At 38.3% G+C, this 23,812-nt stretch overlaps 1 protein-coding gene across 1 annotated transcript; it reads right to left on the bottom strand.

The window, feature by feature from the left end:
• Positions 1-572: 572 nt before the first annotated feature.
• LOC143716215 (uncharacterized) lies at positions 573-23,796 on the bottom strand. Its single transcript, XM_077208520.1, has 37 exons — positions 23,653-23,796; positions 21,367-21,470; positions 21,082-21,284; positions 20,405-20,625; positions 19,631-19,777; positions 19,393-19,557; positions 18,833-18,984; positions 18,584-18,752; positions 18,394-18,502; positions 16,375-16,514; positions 16,089-16,214; positions 15,744-15,923; positions 14,864-15,088; positions 14,644-14,770; positions 14,220-14,419; positions 13,913-14,125; positions 13,024-13,169; positions 12,817-12,944; positions 11,878-12,025; positions 11,618-11,750; positions 11,321-11,470; positions 9,367-9,493; positions 8,903-9,114; positions 8,642-8,804; positions 6,839-6,918; positions 6,581-6,741; positions 6,377-6,467; positions 6,140-6,291; positions 5,460-5,526; positions 5,240-5,377; positions 3,439-3,759; positions 2,555-2,658; positions 2,379-2,485; positions 2,206-2,285; positions 2,081-2,115; positions 1,857-1,988; positions 573-1,738 (listed from the first exon to the last, which is right to left on the bottom strand). Exons 1-37 carry the CDS (start codon positions 23,750-23,752, stop codon positions 1,487-1,489), a joined length of 5,508 nt encoding a protein of 1,835 aa, XP_077064635.1. The 5' UTR covers positions 23,753-23,796; the 3' UTR covers positions 573-1,486.
• Positions 23,797-23,812: the final 16 nt, after the last annotated feature.

The raw sequence follows: 23,812 nt of genomic DNA, 5'->3' as shown, positions 1-23,812 counted from the left end.
GCTAAGTTTCACAAAAGTATAAAGTTTAACACTAAAAATGAATGGCCCATCTAGGAATAAATGTAAACATCTAAAAAATAAGGTTTGAAAGTGAGAATAATAAAATGTATGAGGGCCTTGCAATCACTGTCTCTACTTCAGCAGCAGTACACTGAGGCTGACAGGTATGTGAAGTGGAAAGTCTGCTTTGGATGCCACGTGGATACACTGTTTGTTTAATCTAAGTGATAAAGGCAGACGGCAAACAGCCAATGGAAGTTTCTTGAGCGTATCAGCTCAAGGACAGAGAGTTGTAACACCGATATAGCGTGATGATAGCTCCTGCTTTCCCTTCCCAATCTGTTCACAGTCTGTTCCCCTAGAGGAATAGAGTTTAGCCCGGCTCCGAGCATGAGCACGCATTAACTGTTAGATTACTGACTGGAAAAGCAGAGAACCAAGCAGAGATAAAGCATGTCACATACATTACTGCTCAGAAGAGAGTGTGTTTAATTAGTAACATTTGACATGTTTCTTGCACCGACTCTTAAGAAATGGGAAACTTTTTAGCATAAAATGTACTGAAACAAGACTTGGGTTTCATTTAGATTTAGATTTTATTTAGGGCTAACAATCATGTTCAAAAATGAAGATAAACAATTAAAAAACACCTAAACTTACATAAAGTCAGTAAGATATATTTTTTAAAGAAATTAATACTTTTATTCAGCAAGGATGCATTAAATTGATCAAAAGACATAGTAAAGACATTTGCATTGTTTCAAATTATTTCTATTTTAAATAAATACTGTTTTATACAGCGGACTCTCAGCTGATCCACGTCTACCAATAGGAATACGACGTCTATCACTGTATACATATATAAGCTCGTCAGTATTATCAGGAGCTATCGCGTTTCTCAGGAGCCAATTACCCTCCTCCATCCCCAGCTCCTTCTCTCGCCAGTCAGGATTTGGCATTCTGATTCCCCCTGAATCTGACTAAATATTCGAAAAATTATATCTGCAATACATTCATGTTGGTTCTGTTCTGTTTACCCTAAGGGGGGTTATTGCTGCTCTCCCTGCTCTTATCACTGCTAGGCTGCATGTATACGCAGAGAGTTCTTGCCCTGAACAGAACTATACCGCCAATCCTATTAGCTAATTGTCAATCGTATTTGACGATAGTGGTTCTGACAGAAATATTAAGCAGCATAACTGTTTTCAACATTGATCATAATAATAAATGTTTCTTGAGCAGCGAATCATCATATTAGAATGATTTCTAATGGATCATGGGACACTAATATATTATAATTTTAATATATTTAACATTATTAATGCTTTTACTGTATTACTAATCAAATAAATGCAGCCTTGGTGAGCATAAGAGACTTCCTTCAAAAACATTTATAATAAAATCGACCTCACACTTCTGAAAGGTCCAAAGCGATTGTCGCTGGTACAGTAACTTGTTATATTAGAAATGTTTCGAACATTACTCCTCATGCAGTCACACGCTTTTCCTCGTCTTTGTCCATGTGCTTGCTCTGCTTTTTCTTGTTGCTGGACTTCCCTGCGGCAGGTGTCTGTTTCTCTGGTTTACGTCTGCTGGGAGTCTGGCTGTCTTTCTGAGCGAGCACTTTGCTGTGATCTGCTCTGTCTTCATTAGGACTCAGTTTAGAAAGTCTGTCTCTCATCTCCTTCAGCCTCTGATCCACCGGACACTTCTGCAGCTCCAGCATTATCTGTTGCTCCTGAAAGCATGGGGAGTGTGAGAGACAGACAGAAGTGAGAAATACATGTTACAATGTAAATGCATTTGGCACTCCCTCCCACGTTGTGGGGGTTATAGGGGTCTCCACTGGCTGTTACCTGTAGCGGTTTGTCAAACCTGGACTCTTTCCTCTCCGGTGGGCTATGTATGAGCATTGTCCTGTGGAGTTCAGAGGAGAGCTGCTGGTAAACTTCATTAAGTCTGTTTATTTCTCTCTCCACACACAGCACCTGAAGCACAGATAGAGGAAAAAGGGACATTTCCATAGTTGTACACTCTTCAGAATAAATAAAACATAAGACGTAAAAGTGCATTCACTCACTGGGACTTGAGTCTTTAGGCCAGTTTGCCCTCGTCCTGCAACAATATACACAACAGACACAAAATTGTTACTATTTGCTAGAATGTTTTCAGTAAAGAGTTCTCATAAAACAAGTAATCCCTCACCATCTCCATGTCTGTCTTTCACAGTTGGTTTTAGTTCCTGCAGGAGCTGTTCCAACTTGAAGTATTTATATACTTGAAGTCTAAAATCAATTGAGGAACTGAGTTAATACGTCCTTAATGTTCATGTTTTAATATGTTCTTGAAGTCAAATGCACCATAGATTTGATACTAACCTCTCTGCCAGCAGGTGCTGTGAAAAATGGGTTTCAATAGGTATTTTTACACTGAAGAAGTCCTCTACTAATGTTCCAAAGGCCTCCGGTGTGTTTTCCTTGTCCATCTAACAAGTGAAAAAGTCTGTTATAGCTCTTCTTGGATTTCAAATAAATTTTCCAAACAGGTACCTTACCTTTCCTTTCCTTTGGTCTTCAGTGAAAGAGTGATGAAACAACTGCATGCTTAGCGCCGATATGGCCAAGTGGAAGGCTTTTATGAAGTCGAGAGTTTTTGAACCTGTAAATATTTAAATGGCAAAAGATTTTAACTTTTAATTTTGCTACTCCTTAAGTTTGGAATACATTGCTGATGTCACTGAAATGTGATAACATCTCTCTACACTGTAAAAAGTGATCAGTTGACTCAACTTAAAAAAAGTGAGGAAACCCATTGCCTTAAAATGATTAAGTAAATTAAGTTATGTGTTCATATGTGAATATATAATATACAGTATATGTGAATATTTAATTGTCTTATTTTGTGTCTTAGTATTTTTTTCCCACTACGTTCAAAAGTTTGAAGTCAGCCATTTCTTTTTGTTAAACTTTATTTTTAAGGTGTCTGTGTTACAGTGTAATAATACATTTAACTACTGAGTAATAACAATTAACTACATGTAGTTACTATAGGGTTAGGATTGGGGTTTGGTTTAGGGCTAGTTACATGTAATTATGCATAATTTATAGTTATTACAACAGTAACTACATGTAATGTGTGTAACGAGGACACTGTAAAATAAAGTGTTATCTTTTTTTAAGAAACTAATACTTTTATTCAACAAGGATGCATTAAATTAAATACCTCACAATATTACTGTATTTTTGATCAAATAAAGCTTTTGAACAGTAGTATTTGTCCAGTATGCTTTTGATTTCAGACTGTCATTGTACACAGGAATTCTTTACAATGACATGTCTTTTAAAATAGTCATTTGTCTTGTTGAATACAGGTGAAAAAAAGCTTTAGAGATATTTGAGTAGACAACTCTTTATGAACGGATAGGACAATCTCTCTTACCTGAGGTTATGTAGGCCATAGAGTGCAAGAGAATGGAGATGAACTGGCCAGCATTTTGAAGCTTATTTTCCACTATGTAAAGAATTTGATTGGCTGTGTCATAATAGAAGTCTTTATGGCAGTAGGCCAGCAGGTTATCACAGTGTGAGACTGGCACCGTCCTGGCCAACAGCAGCATGACAGGGGGGAAGTCACAAGCTCTACTCAACAGACGTGCAACATGGCAGCCAAACAGGAAGACTGCGAAATGCTGGGGGGAAAGGTTGTCAAGGGCAACAGGGATCAGGTGTGATGGTTCACTCTCCGCTGGGCTGATAATTACTGAAGGAGAAGAAAGCAGATGTAGATCATTACAACACTCTGAAACTATTAAGAGACCTTAAAATACACACAAAACAGACATTTGTGAGGGGATACAATTTATTATATAGTATACACTCACCTAAAGGATTATTAGGAACACCATACTAATACTGTGTTTGACCCCCTTTCGCCTTCAGAACTGCCTTAATTCTACGTGGCATTTATTCAACAAGGTGCTGAAAGCATTCTTTAGAAATGTTGGCCCATATTGATAGGATAGCATCTTGCAGTTGATGGAGATTTGTTCCACCACATCCCAAAGATGCTCTATTGGGTGGAGATTTGGTGACTGTGGGGGCCATTTTAGTACAGTGAACTCATTGTCATGTTCAAAAAACCAATTTGAAATTTTGCATTATCCTGCTGGAAGTAGCCATCAGAGGATGGGTACATGGTGGCCATAAAGGGATGGACATGGTCAGAAACAATGCTCAGGTAAGCCGTGGCATTTAAACGATGCCCAATTGGCACTAAGGGGCCTAAAGTGTGCCAAGAAAACATCCCCCACACCATTACACCACTACCACCAGCCTGCACAGTGGTAACAAGGCATGATGGATCCATGTTCTCATTCCTTTTTACGCCAAATTCTGACTCTACCATCTGAATGTCTCAACAGAAATCTAGACTCATCAGACCAGGCAACATTTTTCCAGTCTTCAACTGTCCAATTTTGGTAAGCTCTCTTTTTCCTATTTGTAGTGGAGATGAGTGGTACCCGGTGGGGTCTTCTGCTGTTGTAGCCCATCCGCCTCAAGGTTGTGCGTGTTGTGGTTTCACAAATGCTTTGCTGCATACCTCGGTTGTAACGAGTGGTTATTTCAGTCAAAGTTGCTCTTCTGTCAGCTTGAATCAGTCGGCCCATTCTCCTCTGACCTCTAACATCAACAAGGCATTTTCGCCCACAGGACTGCCATATACTGGATGTTTTTCCCTTTTCACACCATTTTTTGTAAACCCTATAAATGGTTGTGCGTGAAAATCCCAGTAACTGAGCAGATTGTGAAATACTCAGACCGGCCCGTCTGGCACCAACAACCATGCCACGCTCAAAATTGCTTAAATCACCTTTCTTTCCCATTCTGACATTCAGTTTGGAGTTCAGGAGATTGTCTTGACCAGGACCGAACCCCTAAATGCATTGAAGCAACTGCCATGTGATTGGTTGATTAGATAATTGCATTAATGAGAAATTGAACAGGTGTTCCTAATAATCCTTAAGGTGAGTGTATATATATATATATATATATATATATATTATGTATATTTGTATAAAATAGAATATGTTTTATATTTGTATTTTTTACTACTTTGTTATATATCAGTATAATTAATTACTTTAGCTCATTGACATGAACAGCCTATTCAAAGGGCACTTCTATTTTAGCCCAGTGAGCAGGATTAAATACTGAATCGAAAAGCACAAATGTGTACTGACCGTCCTCAGTCCTGGGCGTTTGGACAAGTGTCTGGATAAATTCCTTTATCTCCTGCAGTGTTTTGGAGAGAGGCGTCAGAGACACAAACTTAGCCAGTTCCTCTTCACTCACACAGGGGACGGTGCTCTGCTGTTGACCTGACAGACAAGAGCATGTACTTTTAGCACAGCAGTAGTCCTGGGGTGAAAGGTTGCAAACTGTTTTTTAACAAGGTCAAACCTGAATCTGAGGAAGCTGCCTCTGTATCAGCACCCACTTTAAACTCGGGCATGTCTGAAGGGGAAAACTGTAAAATGATATAGAAACACTTATTGGGATAATTCACCCACGGATAAACATTCTGTCACCATTTAATTATTCTTGTGTCGTTCCAAACCTGTGTGACTTTCTTTCCTCTGTGGGATACAAATCGCTGAAAAGCCATTTCGTGTATCATTTGTGAATGAATCAATCAAAACTGGTTATGTAAACTGAATGAACTGATTTTTTTTTAAAAGACAGCCCAAAAGCAATGTTATTTTAGTATTATTTATATACTATTGTAGTATTTATAACGTTTTTCATCTAATATTTATAATTTATTCCAGCTTTATTTCAATTAACTAAAACAACAAAAGGATTTGTTCACAAATCAAAAATAGTGCCAAATGGACCACTTTTATGATAAAACATGTGATCTGATCATAAAATGATAATAGCATAATTTTTGTGAGCATATTTTTGAAGAACGATATTTGTCTCAATGATAAGTAAATAATTACAGAATTTTCATTTTTGGGGCATCAACCCCTTTAATATCACTAAAATCATTTAGTTTTTTTTTTTTTACATTCATACATTTTTACATTCTTAGCTTATAAATTGGCTCTGTATTGTTTTAATTGGTTTAAATGATTAACCTGAATGTATCTGGTGGGAAGTTCACTCTCTCTGATGTCTCTGTGGCTATTTATAGCTGTGCTGTCCTCTTGCTGCCAGACCTCCCCATTCATCCTGCACAGCACTCCCTCCAAAGATCTCAGCACGGCCTCCATCAGCCCCATCCACGGCTCTGGTGCAAACACAGATACTTTCACTGATCTGTGACTGTTAAGAATGCAGATACACATTCAAGTTCAAGCAACCGGCTGTCTCACCATGAGCAGTTTCTCTTTTCATCAGAGCTTCACTGTCTAGTATTTTTTTCAACTGGTTCAGTTTTGAGGGTTCCATATTTTCTAGTGTGTCCTAAATTCAAGATGCAAAAGTTGATTAGTTATAGAGACTGCTTGTGTTATTTTTTCTTATTTCGATTTCAATGGATTTCTTATCTTCAGTCGACTTTTCGTTTTCTTTCTTACCCTCAAAGCATCAATTTGCTGGCACATGTTCCTGTAAAACTCCTGTGTGTCTTTGCGATGCTTTGCCAGCTGGGATGCCAGATGTAAGTTCTGATCCTCTAACTTGTCATACAGCGTTTTCACATTGAACTCCTCCAGCTCCATTAGTGAAGTTCTGAAACCTTTACGTGTTGGATCAATATGTGATTTGACAGAATTCACCAGAAGAGTGTTTGTATATTTGTCAGCTTTCAGACATTTCAGATGATTGTCTGTTACCTCCTTTGTAAAGAGCAAGTTCTTCTGATTCTGCTCCCTCTCCCACCCCTCTCAGACCTAGAGGCTCAGAGCCGTCCAAACTACAACACAAATCAGCACACTTAAAATTGCACCACATGCTCAGTATGTTATTGATCGTTTTAAATGCCGCATGTGCATTCAGGCATCAAAAAACATTTCTTGAGAAGCAAATCAGCATTTTATAATGATTTCTGGAGGATTATGAGACACTGAAGACTGGTGTAATGATGCTGAAAATTCTGCTTTACAATCCCAGGAATACATTTATACATAATATAATATATTCAAATATAATAATAATTTTTTTAATAATATTGCTGGTTTTACTATATTTTTGATAAAATGGAGACAAGAGACTTTCGAAAATAAAAATGACTGGCCCTAAATAGCAGTGTATATTTGTCAATATTTTATATTCAGTCAAAGTTAATTTCTTACATTTTTACATTACATTTGCCATTATTTAACACTCACTCAAAGGGGCTATACAATTTGGAATTCAGAAACCATTGTTATTAGCATCACTGGTGGCCATTAAGTGAACTGGCCCAGCAACTTATTGCTCAAGCTCGCACTCGTGTACTTGACCGTGATTCAATGCCCCGAAATACTCATGGTGAAGTTCTTTTTCATTCTTTGCTTAGAAGTAAGAAGCAATATACTGTTAACCAACATCCAGAAGCTGTCCAGTGTCCATGTTGCTGAGAGCAATATTGAGATGAATATTGTAAATATGTGCTGCATGCTTTCCTCTCAATAACAAAATAAACAGCAAAAATTACAGTGGTGAGAAAGTAAGTTAGCAGTTAAGAAATCATCTGTTTATTGTGGATATGTTTGAACCATCTCTGCAATTCACTGGGATCATGTCGACAGATGAGGTAAGTAAAATTACACTGTTATGATAGTTTGATTCTAAAGTATATTTGCTTGTATTGCATCAAATGAGTAAATCTGAAACATGACCATTTTTTCACTCACTCACGGGCCAGATGAAAGTGTTCGGCCGTAGTTTGCCCCAGTTCTATCAGTAATATCGTATTAGACAGGACTGTTAGACAGATTGTAAACTAATGAACACGGAATATGCAGGCACTGTTTGTTTGCTCAGGCTTTGGCGTTCTAAACGCCATCAAAATAAAAGTCACAACAACAAGTGCGGCTTACATCATTTCAAAGTTTCAACTGGCGGTGCGAATACAACAGGAAAACGTTTCTAGGGGAACCATTAGTTCTCGGGGAACAAGACTGGTGGCTAGTTCCTAGAACTATCCGGTGAGAAAGCCCCTTATAGCTCTTTTGGCATTATCCTGAACATTGTATAAGCATAGAATGGAAGAGAGGCTCTCGGGAGCGCACGTGAACGTCACATCCTTTTGATTTTCCAGGCAAAAACTTCTTGAGTCCTTCACATAAAAATCAGTCTACATGCTTTCGTAGACAACCTAGGAAGTTGGGGAAGATCTTTTTTAAGTTTCATAGCTAGTTGTTCAAACATTGTCAATAAAAAAGTGATTTATATGTGATAATTCTTACATATAGCCCCTTTAATGTTGATCTTTAATAACAGTAATGAGTTGATAAGAATGTTAAATGTAATCTATTGCAAATCTCAAAATGAATATATATTTTCATAATGTTAATTAACATGTAGCGTTTTAAACAACTGATTTTAGCGGTATCAGAATTGAAATATTGGTGCATCCCTAGTATTCTTGCACGTTCTAGTGAACATGCTTGTAACAAACACCAAGAAACCTGAGAAATTAGCAGTTGACTTACCCGTCTGTATTAAAAACATATTCAATTGGAACACTGGGTTCACCCAAGCTGCGCCACTTGGGCTTTGGCCTCTCTCGAGCGATGAGGTTGGACCGATTAGGCCTCAAGACAAGAGCTGAGGCTGTCAACACTATTATCAACAACACCAGCAGAGACAAGATCCCTATGAAGAAATACCAAGCACAGTATGTTAAGCATTCCTGTTGGCAAGAAAAATTCAACTTTCTATTTCAAATGCATCATAAGCTCCTCTTGGTTCACCTGTGATGAGCCCCCAGTCTGGAAGCAAGTTTAAGCTGTGTTGTTTGACAATCCCATGTCGCACTAGCTGTACGGGCGTCGTGGGCTGGAACGAGGCTGTGGTGGGGTTACACTCAGAGCCCTGCTCACTCACGACTACTATCAGACTCCAGTCCGGCACTGCGTTATCCAGGAACACATACTTTCCCGGCTCCATGAACACATGTGCAAATCTATTAAGACAAATCACATGAAGATCAATTCTTTTTAATTCTCAGGGGGGCTTGTGGTTGAAATTGTGTTCCAGGGGGTGGGGTTGTGTTCCGTAGGTTGAAATCGCATTCGGATTAGATCGCTTTGCGGTTTAAATTGCGTTCCAGGTGTGGGTTGGAAGAGTTCAGATCATCATAGGAGGGCTAAGTCCCCCCAAGCCCCCGCATGAAGCCAGGCCTGAAGCTAAATGTGATATATCTATCTATTTTTACCTGCTGGAATTTAGCTGTGTGTGTATGACGAGATGCTGCAGACGTCTGAAGGACCCAAAATCCCAGCCAGGGTTACTGTTGAACAGGTGGTCCTTCTGGTATACTGGGAAGTGACTGTGGTGGCGGTCTAAATTGACAGAATGACATTAAACATGCATACATGTACACTGAAAAAAAAATTGTAACTTGAAATGAAAATCTATATTAAAGGTTTTTCTGAATTAAAGCATAAAATACCATAATATGTTTGCAGAGATTTAGGACACATGCTAAGTTCAAATACTCGTTTCTCTGAAAAACAATGTTACAGCCATTTATTCTATTTTGAAATGTGCGTTCATTGTGGAAATGTCTGTTTTTGTTTAAGTCTGTGTGATCCCGCCCCCTGCCAATTTACCCAATAGTATTTCGACACCATTTGATTTACCATTAGTTTTGTGTAAAGCTACTGTACAAATGTATGCTGATGATTCCACATTGTATTATGCTGCAAAAACTGTCAGTGAACTGGACAATGTTTTATCAGCTGAGTTAAATATGGTTTCTGATTGGATAAAAAGAAATAAGTTGGTGTTGAACATCTCGAAAACCAAATCAATTATCTTTGGATCGAGTCATAAACTGTCATCAACACCAAATATGAGTTTGAACTTGTCTGGGGAACCTATAGAACAGCTAGATAAAGTAAAATTACTGGGCACAACAATAGATAGTCAGCTGTCATGGGCAGAACATATTGATATCATAGTTAAGAAGATGGGTTGTGGTATCTCTATGGTGAGGAAATGTCTTTCTTATGTCCCTACACACATCGTGGGACAGGTGGCTAAATCTTTAATCTTATGTCACCTGGTTTATTGTGCCCCTGTATGGTCATCTACATCTAAAGGTCAACTAAATAAATTACAAACTGTCCAAAATAGAGCTGCCAGGTTAGTATTACATTGTCCTATAAGAACAAATATTATCAGTATGCACCGTCGACTATCATGGCTAATGGTGGAGAAAAGACTGGTTTTTAATACAATTAAAATTTTCAGTAAAACTGTCCTTTCTTCTCAACCATTTTTTTTATATAATCAAATTGTTAGGTGTGATCAGGTTCATTCTCATTTGACTAGCTCAGCTGATGATGGCCAGATGATGTTGCCACGTCCAAATTCAAATGCTTTAAAGAGAACAGTTATTTATCGTGCCATTAATCATTGGAATAATTGTCCATTGAATATTCGTGAAATGAATGGCTAAGTCTCTTTCAGGTCCCATCTGAGAATGCACTATTTAGAATTGTGAGTAGGGAATGTATGAATGTAATAATGATGGTAATATTGTAATAATTAATTCTGAATAATTTTTGATGTTTATAATGATGTCTACAATGTTTTATTGTTTTTTAGATGATCATTGTTATGTAATTTATGTACTTTTATTTTTATTTTTATTGTGGACCCCAGGAAGACTAGATTCTCACTTTGGTGACTGCTAATGGGGATCCTTTTAACAATAAACAATAAACAATAAACACCAGTTCGCGGAAAAAACAGCGATGGAAGCCAGCAAACAAACTGGGTCAGAGATCGCAAATCCTACCCGACCTAAAAAGCCTCGGCAATAAAAACTTTGCAAACTGTAAGGCTTATCACTTTCCATTGTCAATAATGCAAATATTTATTGTGTGTCCTCAATCTGGCAACCCATGTGAGTGTAAAGTCTGAGGAGAAAGGGAAAGAAATAGTTCTCCAATATTTTGAATTTGGACTGCAGTACCCAGTTCAACCGCTAGCTGTCAATATTACATAGTGCACCTTTAACTGGTTTCATTGAAGTCAAAAACATGATTTAATATCGCTGAATCAACTTAAATACATAACGTTTTGTTTTTACTAGTTGAATCAGATAGAAATAGCTCCTTAAGGTAAAAATTACAGGTTCCCACTTTTTAATAAAGGCATACCAATTTGGTTGATCGTGAGCTGAAAGATGAGCATGTCGTTTGGGGACAGACATGCTATGGGATTTGGAATCCGTGGAAGATGCGGTGAAACCTCATTTTGATCAGCATGTCTTCTCCTCCTGTAATCTCTCTCCAGAATTTCAACTGGTTCTGAAAGGAAATACCACAACAAGCATTAAAGTTTTATGATCTGGACAATCTTGATGAAAGACATACAAGCTTAAAGATGCTTGGGCAAAATGTTTGAGTCTGTAGGTTAGATCGACACTGTGGTGAGCAAAAGCACTGTCAGCTTACCTGACATTAAAGAGTCAATGAGCACAGGGTCTTTTAAAATCCAACCAAACACTCCCTCGGGAGAAAACTGGACAAAGTGGATCCTTCCAATGTTCTTGACATGAACATCAGGTCCTAGTACATCTATCATATTCTGATTGAGGAATGAAACAAAGTTGACTAAGCACTAAGCACAGGCTCTTCTATCACTATAACAACTGATACATATTAATAATGAATCCTCTTTCTAAAACAAACAGCTGATAAAGTCCAGAACTCACCCTGCTCCAGGTTTTGCTTTCCTCTGTGGCTTTGATTCTCAACAGTAGCTGTCCCTCTGTATCCAGCCTGGCAGAGAGCACTGGTAGTGTGGACATGCATGAAGAGTTACACAGCTCCTCCACTGACACGTACCTCTCACAGTGACAACTGAAAAAAAAAACATCACATAAACTTCTCATGATAAAGTTTTAATGGGGGTCAGCTCATTATGTAAGGGATAATGTGGTTAGATGGTTAGATGGTCATTATCACAAAATAAACCCAGACAGGGTGCGTTTTATTTATTTTGTGTTTATGACCAGCTGCCTATATGAATAAATGATTCTGGGTCACGTATACTATTGGCCATTATTTTTTATCATAATACATTGTTAATGTGAAAAACTGTTAAAAATATGAATGTAAAATACCGTCCAAAATTTTGGGGTCAGTAAGATTCTTATGGTCAGCAAAGCAGCATTCATTGGATCAGAAATACAGTAAAAAGAAATATTACTACAAATTAAACACCCATTTTCTTTTTTAAATATTTTAATATGTATGTAAAATGTATTCCTGTGGTGGCAAAGCTGGATTTTCAGCAGCATTACTCCAGTCTTCAGTGTCACATGAACCTTCAGAATTCATTCTTATAGGCTGATTTGGTTTGATTTGTGTTGTGCTGCTTATTATTTTTGTGGAAACTGATAAATTTTTTCGGATTCTTTGATAAATAGAAAGAATTTAAATAGAAATATTTTGTAACAATCACAATAACAATTTTTTTAATGCATCCTTGCTGAATTACTTTTATTAAAAAAAAAATGTTTTACTGACCTCAAACTTTTGAATGGTAGTGTATGTAGTATTTAGCATAAACATTAAAATTATTGTCAAATGAAAGTGTTAACATAATAATACACAGAAGACCTCATTGGAACAGCATGTGCAGAACTTACATGCCCATCCCTACATCCAAAGTCCCTCCCTGAGGTCCACACGTAACATTACATGAGTAGGTGGATGGGACGACACATTCCAGCGTAGAGGCCAGCCTCACTTGACCTGCCCAACAACGCTTCTTTACCTTCACAGAATGAAGAGCTCCTTACTGTTTTAACACACAGTTGTATGAAAAAGAAATAGAGCTAAAGTACACATCTTACCTCAGGCTGACAGTCCAGTTCACTATCTGCAGTGAAGCTTTTTAAGTCCAATTGATTGTAGAAGACAAAACTGGTCTTACACAAACATGACCCATCCGAGTGCTGAAATGCACGGTTTTTGCCTATGCAGGTACAAGAGGACGCCCCTATAAAAATAATCAAAATAAACATATTCCATGGTCTCTGATTTTTTTTTAAGAGTATAAGGGGCCATTCACCCCGAACATGTTTTTGCTTTCTACTGTGCTACATTTTTTCATTGTTTTTTTACAACACGTCTCTAGATGTTTTTTTTAGCTACAGCAGGTAAGCATGTCTGCTTGGGCTGGTTTGACAATTTTGATTTCTCATTTTTAATCGATTTTCATTTAGTCTATCCTGTTTTCAGTTAATGCGTTTCAGTTAATTCATTTCTAAAAAATTTAGTCATCTAGAACTCTAGAGAGAAGCATTTTTCTAAATAGATAGCACTGTATTACATATTCAATTATTCATTATATTTTACTTAACCTGTTGTCTTCATTATTTAATGTATTTTCACGAAAACAAGTTTTTCTTTCAAACACCATTTAAATGTTTCTATCTCGACAATTAACTGAATTAGAAACATAATTATATCATTAAAAGGTTTATATAAAAACTGTCTTGTGTGCAATTTAAATGTTTACATACAACTCAGTTTTGATTATTAAATAAACCTTATTTTTCAGTTTGGGTTTTTGGCTAAATTTTAATTTCGATTTCAGTACAAATGTATTTTGATGCATCAGTATTTATTTTTTTATTCCACTAACCTGCATATTGTGTTTTTGAGGCAAAAACATGTTCAGTGTGAATGTCCCCTAAGGCTTCACAAAATATCCTTTAGTTTTCTAGAACACAGTCTGACCTGCATCTGAGGTGGAGGAACTCCCACAGGGGAAACAGGCTCTCTGGGCGTGCAAATGATTGAAGGTGCCTGGTGGGCATTTGTGACATTCCTCAAGTGTTTCTGCACTAGTGCGGTTTCCATATGATCCAGGCGGGCAGGGAACAGGCTCAGAGCTGCCTTGTGGACAAACGTACCCTACTGGACAGGATTGATCACTATAATGGTGTGAGCCTAGTAAACAGATCATTCAATCAGTTAACATAATCAATCAGTGCTGATATTGTAAGTCTATTTGATTGTAATATGGGAGTTCTTCAGTGCTGACCCGGAGGGCAGTGATGTCCTGGAGGGCAGAGGAGGCACTGGAGGTAAGGGGACCAACGAGGCCGATAGGTGCCGGCCCCACACAGCACACAGTTGCTCTCCTGAGACTTCCTTAGTCCACTGGTGTTCAGCGGCATCCAGCCGTCCGGACAGGACAGCATAGCAGAGCTGTGGGCTGGACAGTAATGTGGAAAAGTACATCTGCAAAAGGAGATCATCATGTTTACATTTAACAGTCTTATTTAATTACTAGTGTTGTTAAAGATGAACTTTAAAGAGCATTATATGATGGCAAACATAATCTAAATGTAAAAAATAGAGGAAAGAAGCATCACAATTACATATCCAATATCAAAAATGTCTAATATCGCCCATAACCGATATGGTCCCGATATATCGTACATTCCTAATTGGTTGGTGCTTACACTTGCTTCGGTGAGCTGTAGGTGTGAGATCCTTCAGGACAGTAGTATCCTGCAGGACACGGTCTGGGCTCTCCTGTCTGGGGTCTACAGTATGAACCAGCTCTGCAAGGGATCTCTGTCACTGAGCCTGTATGATGGATCACTTTACTATACTTTACAGTTATAATATGGCCTTATATTAACTTTTTAGTGCACTTGTAAATATGAATGATGCACCTACCTGCAGGACATTCATAAGAAGCTCGGCATGGGATACCTGCTGTATTAGGCTGGCCTGTGGTGCGAGGGTCTGGGCAGTAGGTTCCAGGAGGGCAAAGCTCACACTGGCTGACAGCAGCTGCCCCAGCATGTGCCCTCATAGTGCCTGCAGGGCAGAATACTGGGAAACCTGTCCCACTGCACCAATGACCCGGTGGGCAAAGGAAGCTTGAGAAATCAGTGAGCCCTGAAAACAGTTAAGTTTACTGAAGAAAGGAACAAAAAGATAATCTAGACAATAATTCTGAACATGAAATGAAGTGGTTATAAAAGGATATGATTAGATATGGTATATTATATACATTTTGGGATCAGTGCGATTTTTTTATAAGTTTCTTATGCTCACCAAGGCTCCATTTATTGGATAAAAATACAGTAAAAGTGTAATATTTTGAAATTTATTACAATTTAAAAGTAACTGTTTTCAATTTTAATAGATTTTAATGTATTTTTTTTTCTGTGATGGCAAACCTAAATTCAGCAGCAAATCTCTCCAGTCTTCTGTGCCACATGATCCTTCAGAAATCATTCTAATATTCTTATCTGGTGCTCAAAAACATTTGTTTTTATCATTATGTTGAAAACAGTTGAAAAAAAAATCAGATTCCTTAATGAATAGAAGTTCAAAAGAACAGCTTTTATTTTAAATTGAAATCTATAATGTAACTGTAAATGTAATTATAAATATCTTTACTGCCAATTTTAATCAATTTAATGTGTTCTTGCTGAATAACATTATTAATGTCTTTTTTTTTTAAAAAAGGTACTGACCCCAAACTTTTGAAAGGTAGTGTACATAAATATACAATTATATAAAGTATGTTATATATGGTATGTCAGACCTGTGGAGTTACAAAAAGTGCCAGGTGGGCAGGTGAGACAGTCTCCCTTGCTCCCTGCCCCAGATGTGGGCCTGTATGTGAACTGGGGACATTGTCTGGGCCCGGGCCGCCCCTCAGACTCATAATCAGCTATGCCATCACAGTAATAGCCTGGTGGACACAAGCGTGGGATGGGATCACCTATAAGAGGGCAGAAAGCAAAAGGATACTTATTTTTTCATTCCAATGGATGTAGCAAGACATGTAAAACTACTTTATATAAGTATATACTTAGTATACACTACATGGACATCTGTCAGGTAATCATACATACAGTAATTACACAGCATTAAGCAACTGACATACCCTCTAAGCACCATTGTCTTGGAGGACAAAGCAAACAGTTATGTATAGAACTTGCTCCAGGGGTTTCTCTTATAGTGTTGGCAGGACAAGATAAAGGTTCCTCAGTACCTTCAGGGCAATAAAAGCCTGTCCAAATAAACAACACCAGGAGTAATCACACACTCTGAACTTCTACAGATTAAATATCTTAGATTTATAATCATATAAGATTCTTAATCACTTTATTCATGTATTAAGACTCTTCATCAGATTCATGGAAGGGTTTAGAGGAAGCTGAATAACGTACCAGCGGGACATCGTCCAGCACACTGCACTCCCCACTCACACTGGTCTCTTTTGAGAAGAAAAGCCGCCTGAGGGGTGAACTCTGAACTGCCAGAGATGCACACAAATCCAGCAGCACACAGACCTTTGATCTGTCCAGCCCTGAGGAATAATCAGACACAAAAACTCATAAAATTTTCATTTCATTCAGAAAAATGGGATGTATGTCCACAAATTACACAATCGTTCAAAAGTTTGGGGTCAGTAAGATTCTTTTGGGGGGGAGAAAAATCCTTTTATTCAGCAAGGATGCATTACATTGATCACAAGTGATCATATATGCATAATGTTACAAAATATTTATATGTAAATAATGTTCTTTTGAACTTTCTATTCATCAAAAAATCCAAAAAAAATGGCATCATGGTTTCCACAAACATATTAAGCAGTCTGTTTTCAACATTCATAATTCAAATGTTTCTTGAGCTCCAAATCTGTATATTAGAATGATTTCTGAAGGATCATGTGACACTGAAGACTGTAATGTAATGGCTGCTGAAAATTCAGCTTTGCCATCACAAGAATAAATTTAAATAATTTTTCAAATATATTTAGTGGCAAGCAGGGTGGGGCAGAGAGCCGTGTGAACGGAGCGATGCCGGTGGCATGAGTGTTAATGTGCCCCCATGGCGACAGACTCTGCTCAACCCATACACGATGGCACTGTGGATTTCCCACAGCTGAGAGAGCTCTTTGACAGTGCGTTCCTCCTCCTTCCCGGGATTCGGCACCACTATAACAATGTGTAAGTTGATCGAAGGAGGCGAGAACCGGCAAGTTATCAGCGTATCTTTAATTCACAAAATAAACAAACAACAAAACCAAAGTAAAGTGGTAGCCCCTCACAGACGACTGCTGCATAAACTAAAACCATGGTTTCCTACACATTTTCAATTTCAAAATTTCAAAATTCAAATTTCCAAACCTCTCAGTAGATTTTTAACATTGTATTTAACATTAATGTTTCATACAGAATTATATTTATGCATATAGTACAATCATCTGTAAATATTTTAATACTGTGATCTGATGTTGCATGATCACCGAAGAGCAAAGAACCGTATAAATTAGATGATTGTTTGCTTCTATATCTGTTGCTGGGCTGAGTTGCACACACATTTGTTTCGTGAAATTCAAAAGAGAATCGCTTACGGTAAAGGCAAACAGTTTTGTGTAACGAAAATGTGCTCTCTGAATTTATTCAGTCATGTTCGAAAATTTGCTATAAAACCACTCTGCTTGTATGATAAAAATGTATTTAGAAATTCGTAATTTTATATTTTAGAAAACCTTATAGGGGCAATGGTCTGAAAACACAGAGATTCCACACTTGGAAATTACTCAAATAAAATTTCATACTTTTCCAAACTGTGTAGGAACCCTGTAAAACAAAACAAGAACATAAAGTCCAGGCCTGGTCCTCTCTCATCTTCCACTGTCGTCACTTCGGGAGCTCCACCGTGGGACTCGAGACCGGTGTGGCGTGCAGCGTCTCGCTCATAAACACTCGTGCCACCGGCCTCATTCTAACAACTCTCTGACCCATCCTGCTTGCCACAATATTAAAATAGAAAACAGTTGTTGGCGCCAATAGCCTCGTGCCGACATATAGCGTCGTTGTGCTTCAGGCGACCACAGTTCGAGTCCCGGCTTGCGTACCTTTCCCGATCCCGTCCCCCTCTCTCTCCCACTCTATACTATCCTATCATAATAAAGGCAAAAAAATTTGATCTTAAATAATATATATTTTTCAAAAACAGTTATTTTAAAGTGTAACAATATTTCATAATATTACTGTTTTTACTGTATTTTTTATGAATAAATGCTTTTTGATGAGCATAAGATTATTTTTTCTAAAAACATTCTATTTACATTCAAATTGCTGGTGGATAAAATAAACTAGTGAGAGATTGTAAAGTGTCCTTTAAGTTTATTTTCTAATAGATGAAGAAACACCCTTATATATGATCTGTAGACGTACTTGCAGAACTTTCCTGGTGGACATGGCAAACACTCTCTCTCCTCCTGCAGACCCATGACCTCAGGTGGGGTGTATGTGCCATTTGGACAAGGCTGAGGAACCATTGTGGCTGCAATTAAAAGCAAAATCGGATAATGTAAATGTACCAATGACACCACAGAGAGTTACAGAGGCATGGGTTACAGTTTACCCGCAGGGCAGTAGGAATGTGGTGGGCACGGCCGGGGGTCTCCAATAATTGCCTCCTCACAGTAATAGCCTGGACGGCAGGGGATGCAGTTATCTGAGCCTGGATTTGGTTGGTACTGGCCCGTGGGGCATGGCAAGGCCAGGGGTGAACCCAAGGGACAATAATGACCCTGAGAAAGCAAAACCTGTCAGTCAGGCTACTAGGCTCAGATTAAAAATGGATAGAAGGTGTGAAGGAGGCCAAACTAACCTTAGGGCATAGGAAGGCATGTGGGGTGGTGGAGGAGAAGTCTATGGGGCAGTAAAAGCCAGCAGCACAGGGCCCAGTTGGAGCATTCAGGCCCTCGCTGGCACAATAATGCCCTGCTGGGCAAGGAAGACAGCTTTCTATAGAGTAACCCCCTGTGGGCAGGTCAAATAATAGTTATATTATAAACACAAATCACTGTATATTAGTAAATAAAATAATGTGCAAAAGGTTCCAAAAAATATGGGAAGGGCAACGTTTAGATGAATGTGAATAATTTGAAAAGTATATTGCTAGAGTGCATTTATAAGAGCAACTAAAGTTGAATCTGTGCAATATTATTCATGCACCTTTGCTTTAAGCTACACAGCCTATTGTTTTTGCTAGCTCATTTATTTTGATGCTCTGTTGCGCTCACCCTGTTAAATTATCCATTTGCATCTAAATGCTGCTCCTTTAGTGGTTTTTCTATGCGTATAATAACTGCCCTTTGAACTGCTTTAACATGAGGCTCTAAATGTTTTATAGATTATATTCAAATAAATGTGTTGGTTTGTACACACCAGTGAGGTTACGAATGCTGCCTGCTGGGCAGGGCAGAGGCATCAGGGTCCCAGATGGGCAAAAGTGACCACGTGGGCAGGGGCCATTCCCGAGGTAGCCAGTCGTATTCAGAGGTGCAGGATTTGGAGACCCTCCTTGGCAGAAATAACCCTGCTGGCACTGGCCTACAAACAAAACAACAATTAGTACATATGATACAGTCACTGACCAAAACCAAAGTGTGGGATGATATCAGACCCTGTGGTTGTGATGTTCCAGGTGAACTGCAGTAGAGTCCAGTAGGGCAGGGCACACAGGCAGCCTCTGACTGAGCCCTTGTAACCTGTCCCAGTGTGCCCACAGGGCAGGGTACAGCTGCAGCAGTGCCAACAGGGCAAAAATGACCTGATGCAACACAGAAAAGACAGCAGACTGTGAGCAAACATAATAGCATATACTGTACAATACCATGCAAACGTTTCTTTTTTTTTAAAGAAATTAATACTTTTATTCAGTAAGGATGTATTAAATTTATCGAAAATAACATAAATAATGTTACAAAAGATTTCTATTTCAAGTAAATGTTAAAAACTTTTTATTCAATAAAGAATTTTGGGAGGGAAATTTCCCCAAAACATACGTTTCCCCAAAACGGTTTCTACAAAAAATATTATACAAAATCAGCATGTTAGATTTCTGAGGGATCATGTGATACTCAAGACTGGAGTGATGATGCTGAAAATTTAGCTTTGCCATCACAGGAATAAATTACATGTTAAAATATATTAAAATACAAAAATATTATGTATACGTAAATTGTACGAATATTTCACAAAATTACAGGTTTCATTGTATTTTTGTTCAAATAAATGCAGCCCTGGTCAACATAATTTACCTTTTTTTTTTACATTTAAAAATCTTATTGACCACAAACTTTTGAACAGCAGTGTCTGATTTTAATTTGTAGCAGAATGGAAAGACATAATTAATTTCTCATTATCCATCATAATCTCAGCACCAGGCTGGACTCACCCATGGGACATGGAGAAGGCTCCTGTGTGCCAGGGGAAGGACACATAGTGCCAGCTGGGCATGAGAGACAGTGGGCGGTGCCAGGAGCACTGCTATATGTGCCAGGCTTACATGGCACTTCCAATGGAGCTCCGATGGTGCAACTGTGTCCGCTCGGACAAATGTAACCCTGTAGTCCATCTACTGGTCGAGCACTACGACTGCCGTTCATACAAACATATCTGTGAGGGGACAAATAAGGCTGTCACAAACTAAAATCATATGCCAGATTTTGGATGCCCAATAAATGGCATCCAAAATCCTCCTCCACTGATAGAAATGAGCCAAGAATCGCAAAAGCACTTCACTGCCACTCCACTGTATCTGTTTTCATTACTGACCACAACTGGATAAAAAAATTGGATCCACATAGTCATTTTAATAAATAGTCGTTTTCTTTTCGAAGCCATTTTCTGACTCATTTAGACTTTATGTAACATTTGTATAATAGAAAATAAAAATTATAGTTACAGTGCATCTCAGTAATGGACAATAAATCTTTAACATCTGAAATCATGCCACTAAGATCCATTAGCAGAGCATGAGTGCACCTGGTTGGCTTAGCTCAAGTGGGTGTGGGTGTACAGTTGTCAGATGACTGTGTTTAGCTCCTGAAAAGCATAGATATAAATAATTACCCAGCATCACAGAGAGTTGCTTCTGATGGATGGATCATAGCAGTCTGCTCACAGAAGTACCCAGGAGGACACGGCTGGCACTGCTCTGCCCCACTCAACCCTGGAGAGCTGGAGAATGTTCCGGCGGGGCAGGGGAGAGGAGAACCGATACCAGCTGGGCAATAATGGCCAGGTGGGCACATGTTGTTGCCTGTAGATTCCATCTGCAAATCACACATTTTAAATGGATTTAACCATTTGTAAACACACAGTGTCTCTATAAGAGGCAGAACTGATTATATATACCATGTTTCCAGAGCCATCAGGGCTTGTGGCACCCGAAGGGCAGTAATATCCATCCTGACAGTGCCCTGTAGGCTCTGAAAGGCCATGGCGAGCACAAAACATGCCTAGATAAACAGATAACATGGATTAGATCCTTTCCCCCCATATATTGTACACTACTGTTCAAAAGACTGGCGTAAACATTCTCTTATGCCAACCAAGCAGGGGCGTGTCTAGAAGGGGGGCACGGGGTGGCACTGGCCCCCCCTGAAATATGATCCCCCCCCCCCCCCCCCCCCCCCCCCCGGTGCCCCCCCAACATCATTGGTCTAGATTTACTGTCAACCTGACAATGCCCAACGCCATTGCATCAGAGCGCTGTCAATCACTGCTTGATTTGCGATTCGCAAAGCGGAATCACAGGTCGGCGTTTTTCAAACAGTAGGAGAGAGAGAGAAACACCTCGACATGTCACTGTGTATGGTATTTACACACTCAATTACAGTATATATTTTGAAATATCGCACCATATGTTGGTCTGATTACTTTCATGTGTGACTGATCAAGCCAGTAACGTTAGATTAGCTAACATAATTCCGGCAGATGACTTGTCAGTGTTATTCCGCGGCAGCGCGTCTACATAAATATAAAATAGATACATGGGTCATTCCTGGTATGCGGTGACTTTCCTGTCCTAATGATTTATTTACTCATATTTTCTCTAAAATGAGTCACATATTTATAATAAATGGCTTAAATTGTAGATTTAAATATCCTTTACCGTTTAATCAGAGATAATAGTTATTAAAAATACTGTTTTGTATTTTACACAATTTTAATTGATGTATGCATTCAATTATATCATGTCCTCAGTGCACAGTAATCAACTTCTGCAAGAAATATAAACCATGAAATGACAAAAACCTCAAAATATTTTTAAATTATGTTATAGACTAGGCTAAATTGCCTCTAATCATACATATAAATCATGTGGAAATATAGGTCTTTTTCTTAAAATTTTCTTCAATTACTGCGTATCTGAAGTCATCTTCCACCCTGTTAGTATGTAGGCCTACTTTTTTGCCTTCCAAATCCAACTGCAATTTCCTTGAGACGTGAAGTGAAATTTCTTTTCTTTTACCTGCTGGAATTCAACTGTACAAACTGAGGTACCCTTCAGCTCTCACTCCTAACTTTTTTTTAGTTTTTGAAATGTTATCCTGCTTGTCCCACCCTTAAAGTTCCACCCTGTTAGGCTATGTTATGGAGAATGTTTGTCCTATCAAAAAAATTTAAAAACAAATCTGACATAGTTATAAAAGTTCTGTTCATCTGTAGAAGGTTAGCTAGCTAAAAATGTTGATCACTCAAAGAGCTATGGCTAACTTAGCTCAGAATTTTCCACCCTGTTAGATCTATAAACCTAACAGGGTTGGAATGTTAAACATATTCGATTCATCAAAAATTGTTTTGCTTGTTTCAAGAAGAAGAAAAAATCTAAGATGGCATAAGGGACATATACTATGCAAGAAAAGCTCATTATTGTTTAACATTTACATTATTAACATGTTGTGATATACGTATATGTCCCCGGTGGAATATTTTTATGGACAGTGTCTGAACAATCTACCAATAATTATTATTATAGAGTCCCTGAGCTTGACCTATATGTCAAACATCAAACCTATATGTTAAACATGTCACTATTTTGATAGAATGCTAAAAACATGAAAATCATGCCCTTTTTTCGCCAACATTTATGAAGCCAAAATGTCACCGCATACCAGGAATGACCGTGCTTAATATTTTCTAAACACGTATTTATTTCCATTTGAATTTTCTGATTTCCCATGGGCCCCCCCTGACTGGATCTTGCAACCCATTTATAAAATCCTGGAATCGCCCCTGCAACCAAGGCTGTATTTATTTGAGCAAAAATACAGTCAAATATATATATATAATAAATAAATAAAATATTTGAAATTACAATTACTTTTCAAAACAACTTTTTTGTGTGTTAATATTATTATTCCTGTGATGTCAAAGCGTAACCCCAGTCTTCAGAGTAACATGATCCTTCAGAAATCATTCTAATATGCTGATATGGTGCTCAAGAAACATTTCTAATTATCAATGTTACAGTTGTGCTGCTTAATATGTGAAAATTTAAATTATTTATTTACTGTCACTTTTGATCTATATAATGCATCCTTGCTGAATAAAAGTATAATTTCTTTCCCTAAAACTTTTGAAGGATAGTGTATTTGTGCAATAAGTCTTGTTATTTTCATGTATTTTCAGTCTGACCTCTAGGACACGGTACACAATCCTCCAAACTGGCCGTCCCAGACTGTGGCTGCACTGTTCCTGGAGGGCAGGGGAACTGAGTGCCCTGTGATGTGCCCATGGGGCAGAAATGTCCCAGTGGACATGGAAGAGGCTCTGATACTGCTTCTCCTGCGTTGTA

Source organism: Siphateles boraxobius, unplaced genomic scaffold (genome assembly GCF_051911475.1).
Source record: "Siphateles boraxobius isolate OS27281-9 unplaced genomic scaffold, OSU_SipBor_1 6, whole genome shotgun sequence".
NCBI classification, from domain to species: domain Eukaryota; kingdom Metazoa; phylum Chordata; class Actinopteri; order Cypriniformes; family Leuciscidae; genus Siphateles; species Siphateles boraxobius.
This window is presented reverse-complemented; position numbering and strand designations above follow the sequence as displayed.

Bases quoted from the DNA above. Each gene is read 5' to 3' on its own strand.
- LOC143716215 (XM_077208520.1), bottom strand. From the start codon at position 23,752: ATGGGCACATCACAGGGCACTCAGTTCCCCTGCCCTCCAGGAACAGTG. The intron at 14,420-14,643 runs GTAAGCACCAAC...CTCCTTTTGCAG, and splicing joins TACAGCTCACCGAAGCAAGT to ATGTACTTTTCCACATTACT. The intron at 11,751-11,877 runs GTGAGTTCTGGA...TTCCTCAATCAG, and splicing joins AAAGCAAAACCTGGAGCAGG to AATATGATAGATGTACTAGG.